The following is a 25,736-nucleotide window of genomic DNA, read 5'->3' as shown; positions in this document are numbered from 1 at the left end:
TGACCCCCGGGGGTAGGGCGGGGCCACAATAGGGAATCCAAGTTTTACATAGAGATTTATTGAACAAATCTTTTAAAATCTTCTTTTCAAGAACCACTAGGCCAGGAAAGCTGAAACTTATGTGGAAGCAATCCTTGAGTAGTGTAGATATTAAATTGTTAAAATCATCACCCTCGGGCATAGGGCGGGCGGGGCCACAATGGGGAATCCAAGTTTTACATAGAAATATATATAGAACAAATCTTTTAAAAAGATCTGCATCACCCAAGTTACTCAGGTGAGCGATGTGGCCCATGGGCCTCTTGTTTAAGTCTTGAGTTCATCTATTTGGACTTTAATAGGTGTATTAACATTAAAATAATGCTCCATAAACAAACAGCTTAGATATGTGTAATATTGACCTTCTGTAAAATCCTATCAAAAGTGTAATGTCAGATGACTATATTCTTTTGCTAAAAATGGTCCTTTAATAACATAAGTTATCTCTGTTGACCATAGGTATTTGAGGTATGGTAACAGAGAGAAAATTGCCAAGGAACTCAAGTTTGGGGACATTGTTGAGCGTCACCTGATAGATAATGACATTGTCCTGTTTAACCGACAGCCATCTCTTCATAAACTCAGTATTCAAGCATTCTATGTGAGTATTCTATATTTTGGAGTTTATGTACAAATCCATTTTTTGGTTGATTTCATATGATATACAATAACAGTATCTTTGCAAGTCAAAAAGCATATTAAAATCATGATCACTTCAATATAGTTTTATCTTTGCTGATTTGGCATTTAATGTCATTGCAGGCCAAAGTTATGCCTCACAGAACTTTCCGGTTCAATGAATGTTGTTGTAACCCTTTCAATGCTGACTTTGATGGAGATGAAATGAATCTACATTTACCACAGACAGAGGAAGCCAAAGCAGAGGCAATCACATTAATGGGGGTTAGTTTATAAAAAAAAATCTGCAAATCTTTTAAGTGGAATATTTTAAAGAAATGATGAAATAATCAATGTTGACATTTCCGGGCATAATACTTGTACCTGCATTGATTTTCTTTTCAGTCAAAATCAAATATAATCACTCCAAGGAATGGAGAACCTTTGATTGCTGCTATCCAAGACTTCATCACTGGTAAGTTATGCAATAATACTGCATAGTTGCAAAAGTTTCTTACGAAAAACTCTTACCAGATAATAAAACAGTAAAAATGGTGTTTGTAAGAAAGTGCATATTGTCAAACTTGTCATCTTTGTTAGGCATCAGCAAGTCTACTCATAGTTGTAAGCATGGAGAGATTTGCTTGTCCAATGCCAATTACCCTGTCAGAATTTTGAATGCATTGTCATTGGTTATTCCCAGGTGGCTACCTCATCACACAGAAGGACGTGTTTGTGGATAGAGCCAGGGCCTGTCAGTTGATATCAGCCATGTTGTCAAACCGAGAGACCAATCTTAAGATTGACCTTCCCCCTCCTGCCATTATCAAAGTAAACTTTTAAACAATTTTGATTTATGTCGACTTATTTTGGGGGACAAAGAAATGGTTTTTTTTTTTAAATAAGTAGATGAAGAATTCATCATCCCTTTGAATGACATTAGCACTTCATTATCTTCATGGATCAGAACTATTACTTAAGTTGTGCTCACAAACAGCTATCCATTAAATTAACAAAATGGGAGGTGATATTATAAAAGACATAAAAATGATTCTTTATCATTTTGAACAGCCTATGAAACTGTGGACAGGGAAGCAGATTTTTAGTGTTCTTCTGAGGCCCAACAAAGACTCTCCTGTCAGAGCTAACCTGAGAACAAAGGGAAAGAACTACTCCAAAGGGGAAGATCTGTGTGTGAATGATTCTTGTGAGTTGAGTCCCTTTGTAGAGAATGTTGTGCATCATAATATTTGAATGACCATGACCATGCAAAACATTAATACAGTTACTTTAATACTTAGTACTTTCATTCTTTAAATTATGAAGTTAAGAACAAGACAACTGTATAGTACACCGGTATGTCTACTCTTTTCTTATCTAGACCACATAATTTTGAAATTAGATTTCTGTCTGTTTTAGTTGTGGTAATTCGGAACAGTGAGCTGTTGTGTGGTTCTATGGACAAAGGCACTCTGGGTGGTGGATCTAAGAGTAACATTTTCTATGTGATCCTGAGGGACTTTGGGGAACAGGAGGCAGCTGATGCTCTATCTAGACTGGCCAGACTTTGTCCTGCTTATCTTAGTAAGGATAGGGTTTTCCAAGCTACATGTATATATAAGACTTCTTAAAATGATCTTAAAAATAGCATATCTCCGCTTTATACTAGGCTAGATCAACATACTTGCAGGAAGTTTAATCATTTTTTAGCTCACCTGAGCCGAAGGCTCAAGTGAGCTTTTCTGATCACATTTTGTCCGTCCGTCTGTCTGTCCGTCTGTAAACTTTTCACATTTTCGACTTCTTCTCAAGAACCACTGGGCCAATTTTGACCAAACTTGGTACAAAGCATCCTTGGGTGAAGGGGAATTTAAATTGTTAAAATGAAGGGACATATACCCTCGCAAGGGGAGATAATCAAGAAAAGACAAAAATAGGCTTGGGTCATTAAAAAATCTTCTTCTCAAGAACCACTGGGCCAGTAAAGCTGAAACTTATGTGGAAGCATCCTGGGGTAGTGTAGATTCTAAATTGTTCAAATCATGACCCCCGGGGGAAGGGCGGGGCCACAATGGGGAATCAAAGTTTTATATAGAAATATATAGGAAAAATCTTTGAAAATCTTCTTCTCAAGAACCACTGGGCCAGAAAAGCTGAAACTTATGTGGAAGCATCCTGGTATAGTGTAGATTCTAAATTGTTCACAACATGACCCCCGGGGGAAGGGCGGGGCCACAATGGGGAATCAAAGTTTTACATAGAAATATATAGAAAAAATCTTTGAAAATCTTCTTCTCAAGAACCACTGGGCCAGTAAAGCTGAAACTTATGTGGAAGCATCCTGGGGTAATGTAGATTCTAAATTGTTCAAATCATGACCCCTGGGGGAAGGGCGGGGCCACAATGGGGAATCAAAGTTTTACATAGAAATATATAGAAAAAATCTTTGAAAATCTTCTTCTCAAGAACCACTGGGCCAGTAAAGCTGAAACTTATGTGGAAGCATCCTGGGGTAATGTAGATTCTAAATTGTTCAAATCATGACCCCCGGGGGAAGGGCGGGGCCACAATGGGGAATCAAAGTTTTATATAGAAATACATAGGAAAAATCTTTGAAAATCTTCTTCTCAAGAACCACTGGGCCAGAAAAGCTGAAACTTATGTGGAAGCATCCTGGTATAGTGAAGATTCTAAATTGTTCAAATAATGACCCCCGGGGAAGGGCGGGGCCACAATGGGGAATCAAAGTTTTACATAGAAATATATAGGAAAAATCTTTGAAAATCTTCTTCTCAGGAACCACTGGGCCAAAAAAACTGAAACATATGTGCCCATGGAAGGATCATGGGGTAGTGTAGATTTCAAAATGTCTAAATTATGATCAGTGGGGTAGGGTGGGTATGCATTATGTATAACAAGGGGGAAATCTGGTAAAGAACAGAATGGTCAAAGCTTCTCAGGTGAGTAATGTGGCCCATGGGCCTCTTGTTTGAGAATTATTTATTTATTTGTTTATTAATGTCTTTCTGTAGGTCATAGAGGCTTCTCCATTGGAATAGGGGATGTAACTCCTGGTGCTGGATTGATTAAAGCCAAAAATAATCTTTTGGATGATGGGTACAAAAACATAAATAAAATACACGTTAAAATCAAAAAACAAAGAGGCTTTATTAATCTTAATGAAACATAACAGTAGTAATGTAAAGATTAATGGATTTCTGTTATAGGTACAGAAAATGTGATGGGTTCATCCGAGATTTAGATGAGGGTAAACTTCAGACTCAGCCTGGCTGTACTGAAGAAGAAACCTTAGAGGTAAGTGTAGTTAAGGGGCTTAAACAGTAAAAAACATGTAAGAATAAATAGATTTTGTTATGTATATGCATATTTGGTGCTTGAAGTAATATGATTACCGTACTGAGTCAGGTTTCAAAACAGGGCTCGAAATTCACGATAAACTACTCGCAAAATACGAATCAGAATATCCAAATTGCGAGTTGAATTATTTGTAACTCGTAAAAATTTGCATGTTTTTTTTTCATTGTAATTTTCACCCAGGAAAGAAAAATCTTTTGCAACCCAGTTTAAGTCTTTCTCTTCAGTTACTGTTTATATCTGCCATTTTTAAATGAACAAGCATGTGCCATTTGATGATCATTTTAAAGGATGGATAGATGGCTGTTTATTTTTGAAAAGCTTTTATTTTAAAATTGCGAGTTGTCTTTTGAAATTGCGAGTTCATTTTTATGGTACTCGCAGTTACCTGCGAGTTATAATTTTACAGAGTTGACTACATCTTTGTTTTGTAGGCTATGATTCTGCGAGAGCTGTCTGTTATTAGAGACCATGCTGGAAAAGCCTGTCTCAGAGAACTACACAAAAGTAACAGTCCACTTAACATGGCCATCTGTGGTTCTAAAGGTGAATGTCCACCAGAATAAGAATAAATTGGAATATATTACCACATCAAAAATTCTAACAAAAGTTTTCTTCCAAAGTTCAGTGTTGTTATGTAAAATGATTGCTGATGCATTGTTTCATGTTATTACATGCATAATATATTGGTTTAAACATTAGATTAAATTGCTTATCATTAGCTTCTTGATTTGTTTTCTTCATTAGGTTCCTTCATCAATATTTCTCAGATGATTGCTTGCGTAGGACAGCAGGCTATTAGTGGAAAGAGAACACCCAATGGATTTGAGGACAGGGCTCTGCCGCATTTTGAGAAATTCTGTAAGTCGGAAACATTTGCTTATTTTTCTCTTAAAATGTAGAGTCATTTCAGAATATTTATTATGCAAGAATCTATTATGCTCAATTTAATGAAGAATTTGATTTTGTTGTTGTAAATTTTCAGTTCCTTGGAGCTGAGTATGTATTGAATATCATGATATATAACATTTCATATGAAAAAAAGATATCTATCTTTGAATTCAGCTAAGGACCCTGCAGCTCGAGGGTTTGTGGAGAACAGTTTTTACAGCGGACTGACCCCCACAGAGTTCTTCTTCCACACAATGGCCGGAAGAGAGGGCCTTGTGGACACCGCAGTCAAAACAGCAGAAACAGGATACATGCAGCGACGACTCGTCAAAGTATGCCAAAAATTTTTTTTCTTTTCTCTAAAAGTCACCTTCATATGTTTATGATTGTACATATCCACTGTACTTACATGCTGTATTGTATACACCAAGTTTAATTTTAGAGTACTTTTATGAAATTGGGATATTGAAGCATGCAAATTCAGATGTGTATTTTTTTTCCAGTTCTAATCAATCACAATTTTAAAGCTTTTAAAATACTGTTAATATAAAAATTGCTATATGTATGATAATCGTATCATATCTATAGATAAATACATGTATGTGCTTTGAAATATTTTTCTCTCTCCATTCAGTCTTTGGAGGATCTTTGTTCCCACTATGACCTGACAGTCAGAAGCTCCACCAATGACATTGTACAGTTTGTGTATGGTGGAGACAGTCTAGACCCCGCCTCCATGGAGGGAAAGGACCAACCAATCGACTTCAAGAAAGTCTATGATCACGTCAAGGTTTGATTGTTTACAATTTCTTAACTCACTCGTACATATATGTACTGTAAACAGATTCTCTCTTACTCAAATAAAGTTACTCAATTTTTAATAAAAAAAATTTAAAAGAAATATATTGCATACTGTAAACCAACTTTTATTCGCGACAACTTTATTTATCGATTTACTAGGGGGTTACCAGTTTGCGACGATTAATTTTCGCAATGAAGCCTTTTTGAATCTGTTGTTAATAGACACGGAGACTATAAGGACTGGTTTGCTGAGAGAAATATTCGTGATGACAAGGCTCTCGCAAACCTCGCGAAAATTACTTGCACGCGAATAAAAGTTGGTTTCAGTAATTATATTGTATTTTGAGTGAATATTTAAACTAAATTCTGTCACAGGCAATGACAGAAAATAATTTAAATAAAATATAGAGGCTAATTTACTCAAAATACTCAAATCTGTTAAGCTTTTTTCAAATAGCGCAATCTAAACCTGTTCTCTAGGACAACCAGCAAAATATACACTTCCACACTATTCTTTAATGTTGTTACAATGTACACGAATGTTAACTTTATATATTTTAACTTCCATGACTACTTTAATTTTCTCTAGGCTAACACCAGAAGCAGTTTCCGAGATGAACCTTCTCTGTCTGGGACTGAGCTACAAACACTGGTCAACACCATGTTACAAGAAGACAAGTACAAAAGCTGCAGTGAGGATTTTAAAGATGATTTGATGTAAGTATATTCTTTTATTTAAAAGTATTTCTTATGTTTCACGACTTGTTTGATCTGTTGATCTGCGTCTGTCAACTTGACGTGAATTAAGCCACCCTTTGGTTCAAGTTACTGTTATATTAATATAAATATAGTATTTATGAAAGATAAGCCTTATTTGATCTTTTTGCAGAAAATTCATAGAAACAGTGGGTTCAGACATTGACTTGGCAAGAGAAAGGTTTGGAATAGTTGATGCACAGCAAGATAAATTACCTCCAGGTAGGTTAAGTAATTAGAAGCATGATTTCTCTCTAGACTTAGCAATAAAATATAATGTCAAGTAATACATTGTATCACATAAAATTATAAGCCATCTTTACAGTTTTGTTTGAGCTGAACAGAGTGACACCATCCCAAGTGAAACATTTCCTGAATGTGTGCAGGGATAAATTCATGAAGGCACAGATAGAACCAGGTAATATAAATGGATTAGGGATTATCTCAGGAAAAGAGTAGGTATGGGATTATCTGAAATAAAATAGAACAAGGAATGGGATAAATTCAGAAAGAACCAAGTATCAGTAATAAGAATGGATTTGGCATTATGTCAAATAGAACTAGGTAATAAAAATGTATCTGACATTTTGAATTTAAAAAAGGAAAATCAACAGCATTTGCTGCAATTGTTTTTTTTTTTTTTTTTTTTTTTTTTTTGCAAAAATTGGCAAATACTGTTATCATGTTTATAATTTCTTTCCCACTGTCTATTGCATTAAAGTATTATATTATGGATAATTTTTTTGAATTAAAGTAGTCACTGGAGGATTTCTCTACATCCAAGCATGCTTCTTCAGTACTATTTGTTGTGTCTTTTTAAAAAAGAGATAGCAGAGATAGACAAATTGTTGTTTCTCTTATTATTTAGGAACAGCAGTGGGTGCTGTCTGTGCACAGAGTATAGGAGAGCCAGGAACTCAGATGACTCTGAAAACTTTCCATTTTGCTGGGGTGGCTTCCATGAGTATCCTTTTGTTTGCCATAAATAGCAGTAGTTTAACGATACATGTACATATGGCTCTTAATTCATGTACAGTGTATATTGTAATAGTGTGCAGATACATAAACATATTTTATTCCTTAAAATCATGCTAGACATCACCCAGGGAGTACCAAGAATCAAAGAAATTATCAATGCCTCAAAGAACATAAGTACCCCCATCATAACAGCAGAACTTATGGTGAATAATGACCCCGAGTTTGCTAGAGTGGTCAAAGGGAGGATAGAGAAAACCACTCTAGGGGAGGTAATCCATTGGATATGTATTATTTTTGTTCTACAGTGGTAAAAATAATATAGATAAAAAATTAGAATGATCATATAAATAAATGTACATGTGTTTAACTATTTATGTTTATTTGAACAGGTGTCAGAATACATAGAGGAGGTTTTCATACCAGATGACTGCTTTATTCTTGTGAAGCTAGATTTGGATAGAATAAGACTGCTCAAGGTACAAAGACCCACTCCACACTCTTAAAAAATTACAAAAAATGTTGTTTACAATGATTTCGTTAACATTTATTTTTTGTGTTCTCTTTATCTAGTTGGAGGTGAATGTTGAGAGCATTAAAGAATCCATTTGTACAAGTAAACTGAGGGTCAAGCCTCAGGTAAGAATTGAGTTCATTGTCAGTTTCTTTTATGTCCTTCTTTAGGTCCTAAATTGATTCAATTTCTTTTTTGAAAATCTTGTAAAACAGTTTACATATTTAAAAAAAGCAACAGCAGATGACAGTACATCTTTTTATTTTTGCAGGATGTACAAATTCATAGCTCAGCTATACTCAGCGTGAGGCCCAGGGAAACATCAAAGAGTTCACTGTACTACATACTTCAGATGTTAAAGAAAGAACTGCCCTCTGTCATGATCAAGGTACATGGAAGCATATACTACATGTACTACATATTTTTGACGTTAATATTTAGCTCACTACCTAGGCCATACAAAGTTAATTACTTGGTTCTCAGGCCTTTTTTCAAGAAATATGATGAGGGAGGGAGGCATTTTTTTTTTCTTTTTTATTGCCGCCAAAACATGATGAGGCAGCTTTTTACATTGTACAAAACCTCAAAAAATGATGAGGGAGGTGATTTGGTGTTTATATTTTATTGATTTAGCAATAAAAAGGGTCAATGAGGCACCCTTGGAAGAGATGAGGGAGGGCCTGAGAACCAAGAAATTAATTTTTTTTTGCCCTAGAATGATATTTTAATAAACAGATGCTAGTATAAAAGATGTACAGAAAACGTTCAAGAAACAGATGAAACAGATATGGAAATTTTCTTTAAAATACAGGGAATTCAGAATGTGACAAGAGCAGTCATACATATTGATGAGAAAAAGGGAGACACCTATAAACTCCTAGTAGAGGGAGACAATTTACGAGCTGTCATGGCAACACCAGGTATTTTGAATTTATGTCATACAAGATTAAATAACTCATATACATGTACATGTATATTAGAATGGGAAATAACATTAGTTTTGTTAAATGTTTTAGGAATTAAGGGGACACATGCCTCTTCAAATAATACCTTTGCCATGGAGAAGACACTGGGTATTGAGGCAGCACGTACAACAATTATGAATGAAGTTAACTACACAATGTCTAGTCATGGAATGAGTATTGATATCCGTCACGTCATGTTACTGGCAGATTTGATGACATTCAAGGTAAAATTAAAAAAAATGATTAAAATACCTATACTTAGCAAAGTAAAGCATGTGAATTTGAATTGGAAGAATACACACTATGCATGAACTAGTGCTCAAATGAGAATTCTACGTGAGGTGAAAGACATATCTCCTTCATCTGACATCTAAGGTTAATAATAATAAGGGACAATGTTATTGCACAGCTTACAATTTATGTAACAATTGCAACAATAGATAAAGACCTTTGTATTTTGTGAACAGGGTGAAGTTCTTGGCATCACTCGCTTTGGATTGGCAAAAATGAAGGAAAGTGTTCTCATGTTGGCATCAGTGAGTATATAACATTTTTTTCATCTTTGCTTAAAAATGTTAGAAAGGTGTGATGAAATTACACTGTAATTATATACTCCATGAAAATAAAACAAAAGTTTATGATTTACCACAATTCTTTTTATGCTATTGTATAAATACATATACAGTATCATGGAATAATATGCATATTAAAGCAAAATGATGATTTCTCATATTGTTATCCTCTTTGCTTCAGAAACTACTTTTTAATTAAAGATTACACTGTACATATACATAAAACATCAGTAAATGAAGATCAATTTTTCAGTTTGAGAAAACAGCTGACCATTTGTTTGAGGCAGCTTACCATGGACAAAGGGATGCCATCAATGGTAAATCTTTGAAAATACATTTTAAATATGAATAATTTTGATTTATTGTAGAATTTTCTTAATAACAGAGACATTTTGATACCAAAATGACCAGTTTTTATTTAAAGAAAAAAATGATATACCATTATGATTATGCTTCCAAAAATAAGATTTTAATAACATTCCAATAGAAAAAAAGTCATAATAGATGCCCTTAATCAAATACTTAGATATTTCCCTAAAATAAAAGTGGAACTTTTAAAATGTACAGTGTAAATCCTTGCATGATTTTTTTACAGGGGTCAGCGAGTGCATTATCATGGGCATTCCTATGGGGATTGGCACTGGACTCTTCAAACTGCTCCACAAGTATCCTTTGTTACAATTTTACATTACTAATGCATGTAGTTTAATGTTTATATTTAATGCAGATAATTACAACCTAAACAGTATTTACATGGATGATAGTTATGCTGAGTACAGTAAAACTTGTTTAGTACGATCAGGGATATTGTAAATTTACGGATATAACGAAGTCATCTTAGATCCCCAGCTATATAACTGTAATGAATTTCTTATACGGATATAACGAATTACAGATATAACGAAGTAATATCATAGGTCCCAGTGACTTTGTTATAACTGCGTTTTGCTGTAATACTGAACTGTACACAAAAGTAATAGGTTTATAAAAATTAATCTTATATTAAATACATAAAGTCAAGCATCTTTATCTCAAACTTGATACTTTAAGACATCTGAGAACTTGAGATAACAAGAGGGGGGAAAATGAAGAGTAGTTGGGGAACACATTGATAAATTCTATGTATGTTTCTGTTTGAATGTCATACCAATAAGAAAATATAAACAAAGAAGGTCAAATGTAATTTGATTATTAGGTACAAAGTATTTTCTTTAAACCTTGTCAGTATTGTTTTACAAAGGTTTGTAATTATTCTTTACCGGATTTTTTTGTGTTCCCTTCAGAAGGCTAAAGTCATCAAACATAACATGCAGCTTATCATACTTCACTTCAGTAAATCTATAAAGAAAGTGCTGTTTTTCCTTAATGAAATCTAGAGCTGAGAAGATTGATCCAACACCCCCACGTAGAGAACTGATATTTGATGTACCAGAGTTCCACCTTCCAGGAATGGACATCTCTTAGCAGTTGCTGTATGAACATTGTATTTTTTGTTGTTAAAAATAAAAATCTTCCTGTTCTCTGTGTGCTGCTTCTAGTCAGGACCGCTCTGCTGGTGTCTAATAGTGATCAGTTTTTTCACTCCTCTGCCTTAATTAAAGTGTCCACGGTAATGTTAATCACCCTTAGTCTTGGCTATCGAGAACCTGTGGGTAAAAGTTGTCCTTTGAACTAGCTAAGAACTGTAGCGTTATGGTTTTATTTACAGTGTAATAGTCTCTGTCCTTAACACTACAGATCCTGAAATGCAAAAAATGTGCAATTCATGGCCTGTTAGACAACTTTACAGGGTTGTGAGGGTATAAATTATACATATTGATTAAAAATGTGTCTAGAATTAGGGTGTGAGGGGTAGTTGATTGATCAATGCTGGAACGTGGAGAAATTCTCAAAAGTGAACAAAAAATCTTGCGCTGTAAATTGCACATTTTTTGCATTACGTGATCTGTAGCGTTATGGTCAAAGAGTAATATATAAAACCATAATGCTACATTTCTGCAACTTTCTTTGAACTTAAACCAAATTTCCTAGCTCATTGTTCTAGACTCAAGCAGATCTCTTGAACAACTTGTCCATAGCATTATTCTCCCCTTGGCTCTGTCTGGTTCATACCTCACCCATAGAGTACCCCTTCAAGGCTTGGTTTGCAGTGACCTTGATCAAAGTTTCTAGGTCAGGGGTCAAGATCAAAATAGATCTTTGGGTGAATACTTTGTTGAGAGCACCTTTCCCCTTGGACTGATTTGACACATACTCCAGCCATTGAATGCATTTTGATAGAGGCCGTACTGTGACCTTGAACAAATTGTTAATGAAATAAAAGTAAAATCCTAATCTGGAGTTTATCTACATTTATTATTTATACAATAAGGTTATGTACAGTGTCTTTGTATCACATAATCCCTGACTTTAGAGGATCATAAAACAAACAATTATACACTTTCACTTCATGTTCATGAAATGGATGCCATCATGAATTTTGAATTGGTGTCACCCAAACTAATACTGGGCGTTGACTAAACTTGACCCAGATCCTAAGATTCTCAATCAGTCAATTGTCACCAGTCTTCCTCCATCATATCCCACAAATAATTGGCAATGAAGAACTTGGAAACCTGCTTTCCATTCAGAGAAAATGGTTTGATGTCATTTTTGTTGCAAATATCTGTTACAGTTGAGGAAAATATTAAACAGTAGCAAATTCATGGGTTTTGAGTGCAATTCATACACGAGAACTTTCAGGCCATACAAGGTATTTTGCACATATATGTGTAATTGTATATATAAACAAAACATATTGAAAAAAATCATTTTTCTAGGAAATTTTTATTTAATTTTGAATGATTTGAATGTTATTCCCATGCACCCTGAAGTCTGGACCTTTGTCTTTAGAAACGTCACAATATTTATTACCTTCACTTATAAAGGCTATGTACAAAAAATTTAAACACACATATATTAAAGATAGACAGAAATGGATATCCGTAGGTATCTTGGGTATCATGGCCCTAAAATGTTGCAAAGATTAGATTCAGGTAAAGGATACATCCTTTGATTTCATCAGGCTCACAGTCATACTGCCATCTTATTGATGTCAAAGTATTGTAGAGTTGTACATCATATCTGTTAAAATGTAAAGAAAAAAATTGAATGCAGGGGTGTCCAGCAGTATGGGGAAGGGACAGAAATCCCCCACTCACCCTCATCCCAGAAAAGAATTCAGTCATTTTTCTTCCATGCTCTTAATTTAATCAAAAGATAGGAAGAATAAATTGAAAGAAATTCATTTGTTCAATTTTCAAAGCAAAGATGATCTTTAAAATGGCTTACTTAATCTTGGGGAGTGTATGTGTACTGTTGTGTCTGGCCTTCTGTTCCTCTGCTGTAAGTCTCTCCTGTTCCTCTCGCTGATTCTGTAGAGTTTCCTTTAGTTCTTCACATTTCTTGGTTACTTCCCCTAGGTGCTCTTTTTCTGCCTTTATTTGTTCTTGGACAGTTTGAACCTGATGGATAGCTTCTGTCTTCTCTCCATCTTCCTTCACATTCTCCATCTCACGTTCCTCTTGGTTGATTAACTCTACAGTCATTGTAATGAGCTTGTATTAATTTAGTCATTAACGTTGTATAATGATACAATGTAATACAATTAATAGATTAACTACACAAATCGCAAATTAGACATTTCAGCAATGCGACAAACTTTTAGAAGGTTTAAACATTACAATCTTAATTCTGAAAATAATCTTCCATTTGCCTTTTCAAAAACTTTCTTTCAAGCAATGTAACCAAATTCCATTAGTTGCCATTTCTTACAAAGAACTTTATCAGTCAGGGGCATAACTTAAACAAGTTATTTTCAAAAATAACTCAAATGAGTTATTTTTTTGTCTCAATGAGTTACTTCTCTTTGCTATGACCTACTTTTTTCCAGCCTTGATAACTCAAACACGTTATTTTTCCAAAATAGCTTCAATAAATTAATAACTTGTTTAAGTTATTTTGTGTCATTCCTCCCTAACTTCACACCCCGTGCACCAAAGGATTTTGCTCGTGCACCAAAACAAAAACAAATTCTTGACTAAATTTAAACCTTGCTCAATGCAGGACAAGTGTTCAAAGTCTTGGGAAAAGTGGGGATTTTTTTTATTTAATGATAAAAATTGGACATAAACACCATGTGGATGAAAACATAAAATAAGGAGTAAAATGCTGTTTATCTCCACCTCCTCACCAATTCTCCATTGGAGTCAGTGAACTCCATCTAGTATTACATAATGGAATCCCAAAATGCAATGCAAATTGGCAGGAAACACAAAATTTTCAAGAAATCAATGTCCATGTAGGATATAAAAATAACTTATTTAAGTTATTTTTGAAAAAAAAATTGTTTGTGTAAAATAATGTAAAATAACTTATTTAAGTTATTTTTTTTATAACTTGTTTGAGTTATGCCCCTGACTGTTTATTCGGTAATAACAAATATTTGCCCCCCAAATCAAACTTTGATGGAGATATATTTTATTAGGTTTTTAAACAGGGGAGTATATGCTGACTTCAAAGCACTGAATATTTTCATGAGTAATGACGTCATATGTACGTAATGACGTCACAAACATGACGTAAATTTCAGTTTTTTATGAATTTTACAGAAAAATGTACATATTTCGTCAATCTTTTGAGTAAAAGTCACCGAGCGCATGTGTGCTCAGGATCAATATTTTGATATAATGTGTAGAATGATAATATCAATGTAATATGTGAATATTGTTCCTGAACAAACTTGCGCTCTATAAATTTTAAAGCTAAAATTCAATGTTGAAATTTTGTCCATTTTTTCCTCTTTCTGAAAAAGGATATAAAATCGGACTAGTTTGTGACGTCATAAAAACAAAAATTGTGAATACACTGCTTTGAAACTATAATCATGATAATATTTTCTGTTAATTCATATTTCTCATACAATTTATTTAATTCAGCACATTTCAGGAAGTTTTCAAAATTTGACTTTTGTGGGGGCAAATATATGCAATATACCGCATATAGTTCTTTTACTGAAAACCTTTTTGTAACCTATTCTTGTGACTGTAAGCAACTCTTGTCCTACACACCCTTGACCCTTTGATGTTCTTATACTTTTCCTAATAAGCTCATAAGAATCATCTCCGAAAAATGCAGGTTACCATTCTTGCATTTTAGTTATGATAATTTACCAAGTAACATTTGTGGCATGTTCATGCAGACTGGGTTGACTTGTTGCTAAGCTTGAGTACATGTACTTCGAGTACAAGTCTTGGGCTGTTCATTACATTTATTTAGAAGTCTAACTAACATGTTTGTATGGGGTGCTCTTGAATTAAATTTTGGGGTGAAAGTAGGTACACATACTTTGGTATTCATAAAAAAAAACTGAGGCAATTCATGCATGGAGTGTTCTAATTTTGGGATGTAACTACCGTTATACAAAATATTGTTAAATTATTTTTTTTTCTTCATCAGAGGGAATATTAAGTCATTTTAACTTTTCAATCAAAGTCTGCAAAAGGTATGGTCTTTTGACTCTTTTCCTTTCTTTTTTATTTTGGTCACTCTGGGCAGACTAGCACTTATCCGAACAAGTATGCATGAAGACTCATATTATATAGACAAGAAATATGGAAATAACGATCTGTATTAAAACTCAAAAGTCCAATAAACATTACAAATTTTGGCACATAGCAAACACAGAACTCTGAAACAAGAGGTGGGATCATTTTTCATGAAGAAGTGAGCAATCCCCTGCGGACTGGTGAAACCTGAGGTGTTCTCCTTGTCATATGATTGGGGAATAATCTGTCAGCAATTCAATCAGGGTGTAAATAATGGCCTCACAACTCACTGTTATGTAAAATGTCAGCCAGCATTTGACTTAATGATAAATTGTATTTGCTAACAATCATATAAAGTTGGTATATTAGATATTACCCTGAATCTGTTGTTTTAGCTGCTCTCTTTGTTGCTGTTGAAGCTGGCGGATTTCTCTGATGATGCCAGCACATTTCTCTGTTAGTTCAGTTTCTTGTGACCCTTCGAAGGCTGCTGTAACCTCCTTCCCAAGACTAACAAGGTCAGAAAGTTGTGATTCCTGGCTTTGCATTTTGTTTTTCTTATCTATATGGTAAATGGCAAAAATGGACACTTTTTCAATAAACTAGTAAAATACTTTGTACTTTTTAACAAATGAGCCTTGTTGATAAACCATCACCTCATCACTATGATAAAATGATTTTTTAGAACAAAACATAACAAATTATTCAATTTTATCATTGTCCTCTCTTTGAAAATACCTCAAACATAAATGATAACAAAATGTTCTGTTTACCTTTTTGTAATGTGCGCTCTGAAATAAGACAATAGTGATGATTGGTCAATTTCGAAGCCAAATATCCAATAGTCGTCGATGTAAGTTATCAGTACAAAAACAATCTCCTTGAAAAGAAGAGTTCCAGTGTTTTGACACTCGGAGTTCCTCGGATGACTCGTACCTCGCACATAACCTCGGACGTCAACGGTGATCTACCATCTTGCTGATTCAGTCATGTGATCTTATTTGAATTTCTTTCAAATGTCATACATTTGAAATCGGAGTTATTTTGTGGCACACTCAACAGTTTTTTCTTGCTTTCAAAGCTTACTTACATGAGTTTGTAATCAAAACCTGTTTACGATAAATAATTCCACAAATTAAGAAACATTTTCAAAGAACGTTATGCAGAGCGAAATATGAAATGAGTGATAAGGCAGTTTCCGGCGGAGAAATGTAAGGATCTGATGCGTATTCCTCCACCAATCACATCCGAGGTTTGAATGGAGCGGAGCGGAGTCAGCCGAGGATTGCCGATTGGTGTTTTGATGATGTGACAGACTGACAGTTACTGAGTTAGTGGACGTCAGGAGGAAAAACAACAGAATCAAGGAGCCTGATAGAACAGCACTTCTCCTTTATTGACCTGCCAATGGTCTAATTCTTGGAAAAAGGTTATCTTCTAGGACTTGTAAAGATGACATCAAATCCCAGGTAATGATAATGTGTCTGCAATGCAAATCTTCCAGTTCCAATGTTTCATATCTTATAAGATCTGATTCGATTAAATTGCAAAATATGGTTTTCTTTCATAGAATAAACATTGATTGTAGCTTGTCACGAAGCACTTTCTTTTTCATCTATTGCGTATTTTTTGAAAAATGGTCATCACTTAAATCCATTAACTTAAGTTGAAGCAGATGTTTCCAGACATGAACAATTTTGTGTCATTTTGATATGTTCAGTCAAATTCTGGAAAGATGAAAATGCATTTAAGCTATGCACATGCATAATAAGATGGTTGTCTACTCAAGATATGATTATATGTATGTTAGAAGACACATATTCAACTGCACTCTTGACTAAATTAGCTGAGATGCAGTTCTGTTGAATAAGGCAGTTGTTAATATTTTCAAATACAAACTTCTGATAACTTCAGGCTGAAGTAAATCAACTGCATACATGAATGTGATATTTACCACGGTACACTGAAATGTTACAAATTTTACCCCATTCATGATATGCGGTATCGTGGTCATTGGTGGTACTGTACACCAGAATTCACAAAAAAAAAAAAAAAATGAAAATTTATCCTGTATTTTGAATTGTTTACCAGAAACCACCATAATTGTCACTGTGTTTGGCATGTAAATAAAACATTTTGATTGAAAATGATAAACATTATCTGCAATGATTACAGTGTATTAATTAAAATAAATTGAACTGATTAGAAATAGGTTGAATTTTTTTTAAATAAGGGGGAGGGGTTAGAGTTTTGCTATTAGAAAGATGTTTTATAGAGTACATGTATTAGAAAGATGTTTTATAGAAAAAAGAAAAATTAGAACAACTCTGAATCTCTGTGGAGATTCTGCTGGACTAGATATTTTGACTTATGCTGTGGGCTGTCTAATTATCTACCCAGCAGAATCTCCACAGAGATTATATCAGACTGTATGACAACATGAAATTTTTTGCATATATACATTGCTATATAGCCACAAAATAGTCCATTCTAACACAGAATCAGATAGGTGTTTTTAGTATAATGGGGAAAAAAGACAGACCCTTACATTGAACATATATGGTTTATTGGTTATACAAATGTATCTTACAAGAATAAATTACAAGAAATATGAATTGCCTAAAATAGGAATACTGTTCAGTGTTGGAACATTAATGGTTAAAAAAATAGCATAATTAAAGTTCAGTTCAATAAAATTGAACCAAAAAAAAAAAAAACAAACAAAAACTAATAACAGTAAGTCAGTTCATAGATATATCAATTTTTTTCCCAAAAGTAACCTATTTTTTTAAATCAATACAAATTGACAATGAATGCGACTGCCATTTTTTATTTCATTTGACAAATTCAGCAAATAAAATGGACCTAGTTTGTGGACAAGATAAACTTTTGATTATGTCTTCACAATGCATTGATGCACTTGTACCTCAAATGATTGTTATCAAAATGACTTTGAATTAGGTATTTGTTTATACATTATATTTAGATAAACTTTTGTTTCTTCAGAGAAATGTCATTCAGAAATAATCTATCTACATAAGTAGATAACAAAGAGGTAATTGACATTTGATAAATTTTTAGTGCCCATGTCATGTAATATGTACTAGTTGAACTTTAAATTGACATATATATGCAGTTTTCAAACTGCAAGGGCTAATCAAAGTCTTTTTAGAATACCATACCATTGTTGAAAAGCTAAAAATACAATGTATAATGATAAATACCATCAAGCACTCTGTAACAATTTTCTATAAATTTACAATTAAAAACAATAAATTTTATTCCCATGAAAATTTCTGCTTTATAGTACATGTAATATCTTTTTAGCTTACCTGAGCCGAAGGCTCAAGTGAGCTTTTCTGATCACATTTTGTCCATCGTCCGTCTGTCTAGCTGTCCGTCTGTAAACTTTTCACATTTTCGATTTCTTCTCAAGAACCACTGGGCCAATTTTGACCAAACTTGGTACAAAGCATTCTTAGCTGAAGGGGAATTTAAATTGTTAAAATGAAGGGCCAAGTCCCCTCACAAGGGGAGATAATCAAGAAAAGACAAAAGTAGGGTGGAGTCATAAAAAATCTTATTCTCAAGAACCACTGGGCCAGGAAAGCTGAAACTTATGTGGAAGCATCCTGGGGTAGTGTAGATTCTAAATTGTTCAAATCATGACCCGCGGGGGTTGGGCAGGGCCACAATGGGGAATCAAATTTTTACGTAGAAATATATGGGAAAAATCTTTTAAAAATCTTCTTCTCAAGAACCACTGGGCCAGAAAAGCTGAAACTTATGTGGAAGCATCCTAGGGTAGTGTAGATTCAAAATTGTTCAAATTATGACCCTTTGGGGTTGGGTGGGGCCACAATGGGGAATCAAAGTTTTATATAGAAATATATGGGAAAAATCATTGAAAATCCTCTTCTCAAGAACCACTGGGCCAGAAAAGCTGAAACTTATGTAGAAGCATCCTTGGGTAGTGCAGATTTTAAATTGTCTAAATTATAATCAGTGGGGTAGGGCGGAGTCACAATATGTATTACAAGAGGGAAATCTGGTAAGAACAGAATGGTCAAAACTTCTCAGGTGAGCGATGTGGCCCATGGGCCTCTTGAGAGAAACAAATTGCTGCACATTTGGGGGTAATATTTTATATTTATGAATATTTCAGTACCAAGTCAAAGCCAATGTGGCAGAACTATGTAGCAGACTTTGCCAACATGCTGAAGGCTTTTATTGGGTCCAACTATTTGACAGTGTCATATGCATTTCTTCAAAGTGGTCTGGGGGTAAGCTTTAGAGAACTACTATCTTATTAACTTTTCAATTAAAATTATTTCACAGGAACCAATTCTTATGCAACTCCCCATCCCTCCCCATTTATTTCAGAGAGAGAATTAAGATATAATTTCTACCTGGATAAAAGAAATTTTAAATCAGCTTGTCGAGATTATGTATTTTAATAGAAAGATTAATAAAATTGAAGCACATGTATGATATCAGAAGTGTAAATCTTTTCATGGTTTATTTAATTGATTTTTAAAAAAAAAGGAAATGGCTAAAATTATTACAAAATTATGTTATGTATGGAATATATGTTGTACAGATACTACAATTGTAAAAAGCATAACCTGTAATTTTTTTAATATTACACAGCTTGGATTTGGTGGGTTGCTGTTAATAGCTTTGTTGACTGACCACTGCTGTCACCTAATAGTCAAAACAAAGTACCACGCCATCAAACGGGTAATAGCGATGTATAAAGCTGGAACCTCCAAGACTTCATCCGCTGACAAGGACAGTAGTTCAGAACTATTTTCTTCAGATGAAGATGAAGAAACAGTGATTTATGATTTGGATGAAGTGACTTTAATGGAACAACATTTGTTAAAACACATGTCTTATGGAGACATAGGACAAATCAGTATGGGAAAAATCGGCAGGATTATTGTTAATATCTGCATTGGAGTGACACAGTTCTGTTTTTGTGTCGGGTATTCAATATTTTTGGGAAACACCATTTTCTCCTTATTTCCTTCCAAAGTATGCAATAATGCTATTTTAGATGTAGACAATGTTAGTATTTCTTCCGATGTGCCATCATGTGAGCTTCGTTACCTGGGATTATTACCAAGTTCTAATATCAGACCTGCCAAAAGATCACTTCCTGACTTAATATCAAATGCTTCTTCCCTGGAAAATACAGAAAATACAATGATATCATCATTAATGTCATCAGCATTATTGACTGGAAATCTAACAGATCTTGTAACAACTGCCTTACCATTAAATATATCCTTTTCAACTCTAGCACCACATATCAATGTCACATCTGTGGCCATGTTGAATATTACAGGGGAGGTTACTCAGTCAACAGCTCCAGACTTGAAGCTGCTAGTTTTGTCTCCACTGCCAATCTTCCTGTTATTTGCACTCTTTAGAAATGTTAGAAAGCTGGGCTTTATTAGTGTAATGGCCAATGTCTCCATATTAGTTGGTAGTGCCTCTGTGTTCCTTTATTTAGTGATTGGTAAGTACCTGCATACATAATATCATACTATCTTATACAATTTTATTTCCCAAATTTTGATTCAGTTCAAATTGTGGGTAAAATTTACCTGATAAATGCATAATACAGATATATGTACTTTGATTTAAGTTGTTATTTATGACAATTCCAGATTTCCATGTTCATGATACGATAGTATGGATGAGGTGGGAAGGACTTCCTATCTTCTTTGGAATGGTGACTGCTGCATTTGAAGGGATTGGATTGGTAAGAATTAATTAATATAAAAGAGATAACATATTTTATGTTCATGTTTACATTGCTTAGAAGACAGTATTTTATAAAATTTGTGATGTTTAATGTTGCATTTTGGAAAACTAGGCCTCACAGGATGTTACGTTACATTTAACTTCAACTATTGTAGATCATCCCAGTTGAATCCAGTATGGAGGGAAATCGACACAACTTTGCAGCCTTTTTACATGGAGCCATTGGTGTACTGACCGTGATTCTGGGTGGATTTGGGGTTCTGGGATATCTCCGATTCGGTGAAGAGCTTAACCAGATGCTTAACACTAACATTCCAGCCTCCAGTTGGGTGTCTGTAGCAGTCAATATCTGTGCAATCCTAGGAGTTCTGTTAACATTCCCCTTACAAATTTACCCTGTGATAGAAATGTGTGAAATTTTCCTGTTTTCAGAAGGTAAGCTTGATAGTGTGAATTTTGCCAGAAAAATATGAATTGATTGAAGCATTTGGATTTGAATATTTTTCATTATCAGTTTCTTTGAAGAATTTTCTGCAAGGCATATTTATTTGAAATTTATTTCTGATGAAATATTGTTGGGGGAGATGGGATGAGCTCCCAAAAGTAAGGTTACATTACTTTGAAATATTACTATAAAGTACAAGAGAAAAAACCAAACCTGTTCATGTAAACAGTTGGTAACAGGTGTCTTTTTGACTCAGTTGGAATGGGATGGGAATCTTTGTAACTTGTATGTATTTTAGAGCCATTTCAAAAATTATCAATTTGCATGTAATTTACATCAAAAGATGCCAAACTTTCTAAACAGGGGCCTGCTGTGGACCTAAGAAGAAGACCTCCTTTCTAGATGAGGAGGGGGATGGTAAGGAGTCCCTCCTCCCTGACTCCTCAGATAAAACATCAGCTGCTCTCCCCATCAGTGTGGCAGCCCACATACCCAAGTCGGTAAGAACTTCGTCAATTACTTACAGTTACAATGACCATGGATAGAACTTATCTTGTGAAATTTATACTGATAAGTAATGTAGAATTTGCCTTTTTTTGTGCATTTGAACTGTGGATTCCGCTAACTTTTCGATCAAGCTGTAAATTACTTGCTATTTTAATTATTTTTTTAAAAACAAGATTCGGAATTCTTTCATATATTTATACATATATATTTTCATGCTCATATTTCTATGTTCACTTAATCATAGTTTGCTATTTGGGTAAGTTTAATAAAAAGCAAGGGATTGCTGAAATAACTTTCCAGTATTATATTCATCTTCATGATGTTTTAGCAAATCACTTCTCTGAATAAACAATGGGATCTTCTTTAGATTCGAAATATATAAAATGTACTGTGGTAACTTCAGGTGCCAAAGTCTTGTCAGATGTACAAATACTTAAATGAGTAAGAATTTTATTATGTGTTGGTTTTTTACCAAGATCATTTATGCATGAATTTGTTGAAAACTCTTCCAAGATTATTTAGTTTGAAACCTTTCTTATGTATTTTTTTTGTTCACGTTTTGTGGGCTATTTTGATTGTATTTATTGCATGTACTGATGATGTAATGATGAAAGAGCTTAAAAAAGGAAATTAAAAAAACTTTATAATTCCTTTCACTAATGAAAAAGAATTGAATAATATTGCATAAAAGGAATGAATAAATATGATGTTACGTATTTAAAGGTATTAGGTTACCGAAATAAATTATATAGAGTGGCATTTTACCTATAGGTACCGACCTGGAGGAGGAATGTCTTACGGATGCTGATTGTATTGACAGCTACAGGACTGGCTATTATATTTAGAAATAGTTTTGCTCTAGTAGCAGCATTTACAGGTTAGATTTTTTTCTAAATTATCTACCCACTTAAAATTTGACTTGTTATCAAGCAAGAGATAATTAAGCCGATAAACTGATAATTTAGTAAGAGCAAATTTATAAGAATAACAGTATTGTTTAGAGAGCAAAAGACACTTTCAAAGTATCTATTTTATGGTATGTTTAATGGACATGTACCTCAAAAAAATGTCTGTTACACAATATTTCTGACCCCCATAACTGAAGCAGTTTTGATTTTTTTTAAAAAGTCTAAGACTGCTTCATGACCTTGGAATCATTTTTTTTTTCATTTGAAATTTCAATATGACCAAGTTCAGACATTTATTCCCATTTATTTTAGGTGCCATAGGAAGCTCCATGCTGGCCTACATTCTGCCTTGTTTATTTCATCTGAAATTGTGTCACCGAGATCTGTCCTGGTTCATCTGTATCAAAGACGTCACCATCATCGTCCTCGGAATATTGTGTAGCGTCGTCAGTCTTTACTCAGTCATCATACAGCTGGTCAAAAACACAACTGTTTAGTCTTTCACTTTGCATATCACTTTATCTGTCTTCAGAGTCAGGAGAGTCTATTTATCTTGTTAATTTTCTGAATATTTATGATGCTTTTATTTATAATTTCATTGCTGCAGCTTACACTAAGTGGTGCTGTACTGTTAATGTAACTCATGATCATGTGTTAGTTTTAGCATTCCCCATGCACATTTCAAACATTGTACTTATCGAAAAACCTGGTCTGATCTTGATCTTTTTTAGCGTTTATTTTTGTAAAATGGATATCATAATTACTAAAAAAAAAAATGCAGTGTAGAATTCTTGCTACAAACAAATTTTTAAAGATGCTTGATTCCTGAACAAATTCTCTAAACTCTTCCACAACTTAGAATTTGAAGTCAGTATAGTAAGCCAAGAGCTAAATGTATGTTGTATGATTTGTTTAACTGAGAGAAAAATGATAGATGTATAGAGATATTAAATTGAGATTTCTGTGTATTATATAAAGAAATGATAATAATATCAGTGAAACAAAAATACATGTAATGTTGGAATGTTTGCATTTTTCTGGAGAAATCCTCGAGATAAAGCATAATGGCAATTCTAAAATATTATTATGATTCTGTATCAAATTCAGTATCCACTAAAAGTCTGATATTGTGTTTCTGAAGATGCGCCATCCCCCTCAGCTATGTTATTGTTTGTCTAATTATCATGTTTTTCATTGTTATTTGTTATGCTTATTTTTGTTGGATTTTTTTTTTTTTTGAAATAGAACATATATTTTTAATTGATGCTTAATATTTTTTATATCATGTTACACTATTGTTACAGAGATTGTTATAATATATGATATTAGAAAATCTTTTGAATGAATATACACATGTTTACGTACAAATGCAATGTAGATAATATTACTTCGGTGATTTAGTAAGGTCATATGGTTTATACAGTAAAACAGGCTTATAGCAAAATGCGGGGGACAGACAATTTTGTTTCGATATAACTGTAATTCATTATATACTTACAGTTCACATTATATTTTAAAAACATGGGTAAAGAAATCACTTCACTATAAGCAGAAATTTATTATAAGTGTGTTCGCTATAAGTGTGTTATACTGTATGTGCTTTGTATTTTAATCTGGTAAAATGGAGGATGGTGTGTGGAATTACAGGTAACTTAGAAATAGATTTATCTCAATAACATTTTGTATAAAAAATCTGAATCCTGCATATTTTTTACTGCACAAAATACACAAAGTTCTTTAAACTTGCTCACTTTTGAATATTCACTTTGTGTTTTCATTTGCGTAATGGTCTATATCACCAAACCTCTAGGATTAACATTTGTGTATTCATGACCCAATAGGATTAAAAAAATCAGATCGTCAGTTTGCTACTGTTGAATGTTGCAATATCTTGTATAACAACAATAGCAAAAAGAAGGAGCACAATTAGGATCTGATTTTTATCCTAATGGTTCATGAGCCTGTTCATAGGTGTGTGTGTGTGTGTAAGAAAAATGGAAATTTCTGGGGGTTTTTGCTAACGCTGTCGAGCGCTAGCAACTACGTTAGTCCAAATTCCTGGAACACGCATGCTCGACTTCACGGTCGTGCATTCTGGGAAAACTGTAAAGGTGGCAGAGGATAGTTTCGGATTAAGTAACGGTAAAAAATAAGAATAGAGAAACCTAACGTTTGAATGCATGTTATGTTATAATCACAGACCTTCCTTTCTGTGTTTAAAAATTGCTATGGCGCTAGCTCACCTATCTTTTTTAAAAGATAAACTTGTATTGTAAAAAAGCAATGCATTTAAAGATATTTTTCAGGAAAATCCGAAATGTATTCACAAGAATGTGGTAGAGATTATACCTAAAAAAAGATGGAAATCCATGCAATCATATTAGTTTAGTAGTTTACATATGTATTATTTATTAAGATTGAAAATTTAGTTCAGGTTTCTTATGACATTAATGAAGTTAAAATGGTTGTTCAAATTCGGCATCCTGAGTATATCTTGTATGTATTACACTTGTAGATTGAATGCATACATGTACTTTAAATGTTTCTACAGTATATCAACAGTTGGATGTTGAAACTAGAATGTAACTATATTTTATTCTCAATTTTGCTCAAAAAAAATATTGTTGTATGTATGCATAAATAAATACATGCAGAAGACATATAGGAGTCTTCCACAAATTTTGCTTATTTATATCATTTTACATACATCTGCATTATTGTTTATGGACACAATCAAGTTGAAGTTGAATATTTTTGATTATTATTTTGAAAATGGATGCATTTTTTAAAAACTTTTGACATGTCTCTTTTCATAATAAAGTTTTTCAAATTTAAATTCAAAATCTTTGGACAGTACATGTACCAAAGGACAAGATAGGGTAAGACCCCTATTTGGCCCATAGCTATGATTAGAACAATGCAATAGTTCATAACCAAAAACTGTTGTCATCTCTGTTAAAAATGAATTTTTCCCAGTGTTGGCATGTGCCAATTCAATATCAGTTCAAAACAT

At 33.6% G+C, this 25,736-nt stretch overlaps 3 protein-coding genes across 5 annotated transcripts; 2 read left to right on the top strand and 1 right to left on the bottom strand.

The window, feature by feature from the left end:
* Positions 1–498: 498 nt before the first annotated feature.
* On the top strand, positions 499–11,024 carry LOC134273454 (DNA-directed RNA polymerase III subunit RPC1-like; the record flags this gene model as incomplete). Its single annotated transcript, XM_062755657.1, has 26 exons — positions 499–640; positions 802–942; positions 1,063–1,132; positions 1,361–1,488; positions 1,729–1,864; positions 2,077–2,241; positions 3,690–3,774; positions 3,885–3,972; positions 4,467–4,578; positions 4,780–4,893; positions 5,098–5,255; positions 5,558–5,713; positions 6,314–6,441; positions 6,614–6,702; positions 6,806–6,898; positions 7,349–7,444; positions 7,576–7,727; positions 7,848–7,934; positions 8,029–8,094; positions 8,241–8,357; positions 8,781–8,889; positions 8,986–9,158; positions 9,402–9,470; positions 9,760–9,823; positions 10,102–10,171; positions 10,883–11,024. Coding segments are annotated over 26 exons (2,896 nt in total), but the record flags the coding sequence as incomplete, so codon positions are not given.
* Positions 11,025–11,829: 805 nt separating this feature from the next.
* Positions 11,830–15,955, bottom strand: LOC134273291 (kinetochore protein Spc24-like). 2 transcript variants are annotated; one of them, XM_062755485.1, is made up of 5 exons: positions 15,865–15,955; positions 15,468–15,653; positions 12,837–13,083; positions 12,553–12,629; positions 11,830–12,171 (listed from the first exon to the last, which is right to left on the bottom strand). In XM_062755485.1, the coding sequence occupies exons 2-5, from the start codon at positions 15,637–15,639 to the stop codon at positions 12,065–12,067; spliced, it is 603 nt and encodes a 200-aa protein (XP_062611469.1). In that variant the 5' UTR covers positions 15,640–15,653; positions 15,865–15,955; the 3' UTR covers positions 11,830–12,064. The 2 variants fall into 2 exon arrangements, with proteins under 2 accessions (XP_062611469.1, XP_062611475.1); XM_062755491.1 differs by lacking the exon at positions 15,865–15,955 and having other exon boundaries at positions 15,468–15,661.
* A 499-nt stretch (positions 15,956–16,454) lies between these two features.
* LOC134274037 (uncharacterized) lies at positions 16,455–24,706 on the top strand. Of its 2 annotated transcripts, XR_009993544.1 has the most exons (9): positions 16,455–16,560; positions 19,257–19,374; positions 19,742–20,615; positions 20,767–20,861; positions 21,019–21,298; positions 21,672–21,808; positions 22,219–22,256; positions 22,587–22,692; positions 23,036–23,172. XR_009993544.1 is itself a non-coding variant. In XM_062756278.1 (8 exons), exons 1-8 carry the CDS (start codon positions 16,544–16,546, stop codon positions 23,218–23,220), a joined length of 1,812 nt encoding a protein of 603 aa, XP_062612262.1. In that variant the 5' UTR covers positions 16,456–16,543; the 3' UTR covers positions 23,221–24,706. The 2 variants fall into 2 exon arrangements, 1 of the variants encoding a protein (XP_062612262.1); XM_062756278.1 differs by lacking the exon at positions 22,219–22,256 and having other exon boundaries at positions 16,456–16,560; positions 23,036–24,706.
* The last annotated feature ends 1,030 nt before the right edge of the window (positions 24,707–25,736 follow it).

The sequence above is a fragment of the Saccostrea cucullata genome, unplaced genomic scaffold (genome assembly GCF_032062105.1).
Source record: "Saccostrea cucullata isolate Sc308-1 unplaced genomic scaffold, CSIRO_AGI_Scuc_v1 ctg31, whole genome shotgun sequence".
NCBI classification, from domain to species: Eukaryota; Metazoa; Mollusca; class Bivalvia; order Ostreida; family Ostreidae; genus Saccostrea; species Saccostrea cuccullata.
This window is presented reverse-complemented; position numbering and strand designations above follow the sequence as displayed.